Source organism: Dama dama, chromosome 18, assembly GCF_033118175.1.
Source record: "Dama dama isolate Ldn47 chromosome 18, ASM3311817v1, whole genome shotgun sequence".
NCBI classification, from domain to species: Eukaryota; Metazoa; Chordata; class Mammalia; order Artiodactyla; family Cervidae; genus Dama; species Dama dama.
In genome coordinates, this window is record NC_083698.1 from 99,912,540 (window position 1) to 99,918,539 (window position 6,000).

The window sequence follows — 6,000 nt, forward strand, 5'->3', positions numbered from 1 at the left end:
TCCTACACCACTGAGCGACTAACACTTTTCAGACCCATGAGCTCTCCTCCCTCCACTCCTGGGAGCAGAGCCCTTCCCCGACCACCTGAGGCTCTCCGAGGGAGGTATTAGCGACTGAACAACAAGTTAACGCCTTCACTTTTGAACCCCAGGAATTCGCTCACCAGTAAAACGCACACTTCCTTACCGGATGGTTAGGCTAAGGATTAGGCGAGATCACCCTTTAACTCTCCGAACACACCCTCAAAGAGCCTACCGAGGAGGTTTCTCTTTTAATCCGTCTCCAGCTTAATCCCTCCGTGCCATCCCTTAATGCTCCAGGCGTTAATTCCTCAAAATCAGGCCGTCAGAGAGACTGAACTTGGGCGCTCACAAAGTTACCAGGCGGAGAGGGATGGGGAGCGAGGGCGGGAAGCAGAGAACCTGGAGGCTTAGGACGGTCAGTTTCCGAAGGAATTCACCTAGAGGGGTGGAGGGGCGTTCCTCCTCTTCACAGGAGAAACCGATTAGCCGATCCCGAAAAGAAAACAAAAGCTAGCGTGCCCGTGGCCACGAACAGGATCCTCTATCACCCGAGAAGTGCAAACAAGACTGTGGGGACTGGGGCGCCAGCTGGGGACCCGCCGGGAGGCGGCGGGACGGAACGGGAGAGGGGGCCCGGGGGCGCAGGGAACAAAGCCCCACGCCCCCACCCCGCTGAGGCACCCCTGCCCTCCCCGGGGGGCCCCCGGCCGGCGGGGAGAGGGGTGCAGGTGTGCGGGTGCGCGCGCAGCGAGCCCCTCCCCCGCCGTCCCCGAGGCCCGGCTGGAGGGCGACCCTCGCCCCGGTCCCGGGGCGGCTCTCACCCGAGCGGGGATCGAAGGTGACCACGAACACGGCCACCACCTGGTCCTCCTCCACGTCGCCCAGCTCGAGGCGCCCCGGTTGCCGCAGCTCCTCGGGCTCCCGCCTCCTCGGCGGCTCCGCGGCCGCCCAGCCGCCCCCACCGCCGCCCCAGCCCCGGCCTCCAGCCTGCGGGACCGGGGCCCGCGGCGGGGAGACGGCGGGGCCCTCGGCCCAGCGCAGCAGCGGCGCCGCGTCTCCGCGCTCCACCATGGCGAGGCGAGGCGCGGCACGGCGGCGAGGAGGAGCCGCGGGCGGCGAGGGGCGGGCGCAGGGGCGGGCTGCGGGAACTCCCCTCGCCGGGCGGGCTGCCGGCCGCAGCCGTCGCCGCCGCCGCCGCCCGGGCCTCCGCGCACCCGCTGCGCCGCCGCCGCCGCCCCAGGCCCGCACCTGCCCCGGCCGCCCCGCCCCGCGCCCCGCGCCCAGCGCCCCGCGCCCCGCGCCCAGCGCCCTCCCACCCCGCTCTGCTGAGTGCCGATCCCGCCCGAGGAGGCGTCCTCTCTACCGGCTTCGCGGAACTGCGTGCCGGGTTTGAGATTTCACGGATGCATCTGCGCGCTCCGAGATGGGGAAAAGTGCGGTAACCCGGACGCGCAGCCACTTGCATCTGTCTACCTGTGCCTTCTCACCTAGGATTCCGTGGGATGACCGTACCGCCGTGAATTGTTACTCGCCACCATTATTTTGAAAGTCCCCTGGACACGCAGACCGTGAGAGATAGGTGTTACATAACCCCCGAAGTGCGGCCAGAGCTCCCGCCGTGCTGCGAGTGAAGCCGAAGAGGGGAGCCGTGGCTGCCCGCGTTGTTTACACTTGGGATGTGGCCTGATCCCCTGAAGCCGTGGGCTTTGGTGTCCGGCCTGGAGCAGTTGTGTGTGTATCACCCTGTCGGTGTGCCCTTGAATAAGCTGGAGAGTGCCTGACGCTGGTCTTCCTGGACCCTGCTTGGAGCGCCATCCATTGCAGTGACTTAGTCTCTACAGAGAGTGGTGGATGGTCACTTACTTGCCCTTGGAGGAGGGGGGGAGGTGCGGGGGGCGGCGGAGAGGTTGAACTAAATAATCGCCATGAGGAAAGCAGTCCCTATTCTTTAGGGTAGAATACTGCCTGGATTCTGTCTTGTTCTGAATTTTGGTCTGGAAGCAGCAGGCTTGGGTTATCACTGATGATCTCCTTGGGAAGAGGGTTTAGATCGTGTTATCACTGCCCTTCTGGCTCATAAATATGACCCTTCATCAACACCCCCGGGGTAACAACTAGTAAACAAATCCACTGGGTCCTGAGGGCAAGCAAAAACCCCAGGCTGTCCTGAAGCGTGGAGAAACTGGGTGTCTGAACAAGTCTCTCTCCTCATCTCATTCTTTCTCGTTATTTTAATGACTATTCCTATTTTTCCCACCTCCTCTGATGACATAACCACCAGATTTACCCCAAGGGCTGAGATTCAAAATGTTACTTCTAAATAGAAAATGGGGGTTCATAGAATATCTTTAATCCATTCCCAAAGCCATCAGCTTTAGTCTGACTTTCTTTTTTTCCCCCCTGGAGGGACTTCCTTATTCTGTTATTTTGTGTGGACTCACCCCACCCAGAATCCCCTACTTTTAATACCCTCAAGTTGTGTATATATACCAGGAAATAAACTCATAATCTCCATCCCAGTTGATTTTCTGTATAAACAGAAAACCAAAATGTTCACACCCTAAATCCAGCAGCTTTTCCAATCTTCATTTAAGCAGGAGGTCTAGCTCACCAGCCATCATGTCCTTCTTAAGACCTGTGAGTGCTCAGTCACGTCTGACTTTTTGCGACCCCATGGGCTGTAGTCTGCCAGGCTCCTCTGTCCATGGGATTTCCCAGGCAAGAATACTGGAGTGGGTTGCCATTTCCTTCTCCAGGGGATCTTCCCCACCCAGGGATCGAACCTCCATCTCCTGCACTGGTTCTTTACCACTGAGCCACCAGGGAAGCCCTGCATAATGGGTGCTCAACAAATATTTGTCAACTAAGTAAATGAATGAAAATAGAGACTTAAGCCTCTGTACAACTTGCCCCTCCCACCAGGCTTAATCTAATATCTTGCACATAGAGCTCAAAAATCTTAATGATGCTGATGACACCCTGCTTAATACATTCACAGTATGAAAGAGGTTCTGTACCTGACCATCAGATTTATCTTTTCTGTGTCTATTGAATTTCACAAGATGATAGGAAGGGAACTAATTGAACTTAGCTATTGGAATAGAACTGCTGAGAAACTAGTGTTAAAGACAAGAAGAAATAAAGATTTGTCACATTCAGAGACCTGAGGATAATGTTAAATTTATTTTATTTTCTGGTGATGCCACGTAGCATCGTTGTCACTGTTCAGCCTCTAAATCATGTCTGACTCTTTATGACTCCATGGATTACAGCACGCCAGGCTTCCTTGTCCTTCACTATCTCCTGGAGTTTGCTCAAGCTCATGTCCATTGAGTCGGTGATGCCATTCACCCATCTCATCTTCTGTCACCCCCTTCTCCTCTTGCCCTTAATCTTTCCCAACATCAGGGTCTTCTCTAATAAGTTGGCTTCCCACATCAGGTAGTCAAGTATTGGAGCTTCAGCTTCAGCATCAGTCCTTCCAATGAATATTCAGGGTTAATTTCCTTTAGGATTGACTGGTTTGATCTCCTGCTGTCCAAGGGACTCTTAAGAATCTTCTCTAGCACCACAGTTTGAAAGCATCAATTCTTTGGCACTCAGCCACACAGCATACAAAATCTTCATTCCCTAACCAGGGACTGAAGCCACACCCTCCGCAGTGGAAGCATGGAGTCTTAGTCACGATACCACCAGGGAAGTCCCAATGTTAAATTTTTTAATGAGTTCCCCTAGAATCACACATATCTCAAATTTTAAATGAAATTATTTTACTTCTCCAAATACCAATATGTCTACATTATGTAAAACACATTACATAAAACATATCTATATTATGTATCTATAATATATAAAAATACAATGTCTATAAGATATATTAAAGTATTTTTGCTTTATCATCTTACCACTGAGTTGGCCCCTGTTAAGATTTTGTTTAGTCTATCTCATCAATTGTAGGGTGCAAAATTTTTCACTTGTTAGGATTGCTGTGGTGGCTCATAAATGCTGCCAGCCCTGCTGAGGTCTAAGTCTCACAGGGGAGATGTGTGTCTGTTTTTGCACCCATCTGAGGCAACATCGACCTGAGTTGATGCTCTGAGTTAAATTGCTCTGAGTTAAATTCTCTGCTGGAGGTTCTTTGGACCACGCTGGTAGTGTGGATTCAAAATGCAAGCTAATGCAAGCCCTACCTTATAATTCTTAGGTGAGATATTTTTTTTTTTCTTCTCTGCACCCAATGACAAAGTTGAGACAAGCAAGCTCCCTTGCCCAGGCTTCTCTACATGGGAGGTTTATTTGTCAAAGCCATGTAGACAATATCATATTAGACTCAGCATCATGGGCATTTCTTTATTCTCAGTGGTATGTGAAAATAACAGTATAAGAATGGTATATCTTAAAATAAATGATAGATTTAGATTTTTTCTTCCTGAGTGTTTACATGTTGAAATCATACTGTATATTAATTTTGTATTCTTTTTTCCCTTATTATCAAACTGTGAACAATTTGCCATTCTATTAGAAACTTTATGCACATCATTTTAATGGTTCCCCTTGTATGCTTTCTGAAAATTTATTTACCCATTCTCATTGTTGGACAATCAAGCTTTTCCCTTTTTTACTGTGGCTGAATTTCACTCTGAACTCACACTAAGTACCTATTCTATGCCAAGTCCTGCTGTGAAGAAAACAGACATCCCTTCCCATCACGCTTTCGCTTTCAGCCTAGCAGGCAAGGCAGCTATCAGGAGAAAAATGAAATCTGGAATGAGGGGTGACAAACAGGGCAAGAACAATCAGTCACTCAGGCTGCTGACTTATGACAGATTGCCAGAGGTGGCAATACCGGGTTAAGGTGCATCCATGTTTTGATTGTACTGCCAAATTGTTGAGTCACAAGTGTACAAGGGCCTCAATCTCACTTCCCTCTCATCCCAATTAGATAGTGCCATTTAAAATCTTTTTTTTTTTTTTTGCCAGTTGTCAGATGGCCATCATATTTTAAGTTTATCTTTTGTGACTGAATCTAATCATGGTTTTGAAATAAATGTTGGTGACTTGTGGTTCCTCTTCAGAGTGGTGTCAGAAGACACTGTCTGAAGAATTGTTATCAGCTGGCATGGGTTCTTTATGCAGCAAGAATATTAATCTTGTATGTATGTTATTAATGTAGAATATACATATATGTATATGTATGCACATGTGCTGTGTGCTCAGTCCCTCAGTGTGTCCATCTCTTTGCGACCCCGTGGACTATAGCCCGCCAGGCTCCTCTGTCCATGGGATTCTCCAGGCAAGAATACTGGAGTGGCTTGCCATTTCCTATTCCAGGGGATTTTCCCAACCAAGGGATCAAACCTGCATTTCTTGTGTCTCCTGAATTACCACCGAACCATCTGGGAAACCATATATATAAATTCACATATAAATTTCTATTTCTAGGAGAGGTAGTCTTCTTTCTTTACTCATTTTTTTTAAAAAGTCATCAGCTATTTCTTTGACAATCATTTTTTCCGTGTGAAATTTAAAATCGTTTTATCTAGTTTCCAAAAAACTACGAATTGTTTTCAGGTCAAACTGCATGAGAATTGACCCCTAAATAATGCAGGTTTGAACCACATGAGTCCACATATATGTGGACTTTTTTCACAGTAAATACTATCCATGGTTGGTTGAAAGCGCAGGTGGAGAACGGTGGATACAGAGTCATCTCAGGCACAGAGAGCCGAGTCTAAGTTACAAGCAGATTTTCACCTTTGCAGAGTGGGGAGCCCCAACCCTTGCACTGTTCAAGGGTAATCTGGACATATGTACTGGAGAAGGGTCAACATCTTTCTATAACTAAGCCACTTTATTCTGACATTAAGAGAGATTGGTGAAGGCAGGGCAATATCCTGCCTCCATCCTCGGTCTGAATAATTAGTTGTCTGGGGCAAATGCTACTGGTTCAGAGAGTCCAGATCATGGGACAAGCTG

General features: G+C 49.2%; 1 protein-coding gene across 1 annotated transcript in view; it reads right to left on the reverse strand.

The window, feature by feature from the left end:
* DENND11 (DENN domain containing 11) overlaps positions 1 to 1,095 on the reverse strand; it is a 48,056-nt gene extending 46,961 nt beyond the window's left edge. The window contains exon 1 of the mRNA XM_061165943.1: positions 846 to 1,095. Within this exon, the coding sequence (XP_061021926.1) occupies positions 846 to 1,095 (250 nt within the window). The remainder of the gene's footprint in view (positions 1 to 845) is intronic.
* Between the last annotated feature and the right edge of the window lie 4,905 nt (positions 1,096 to 6,000).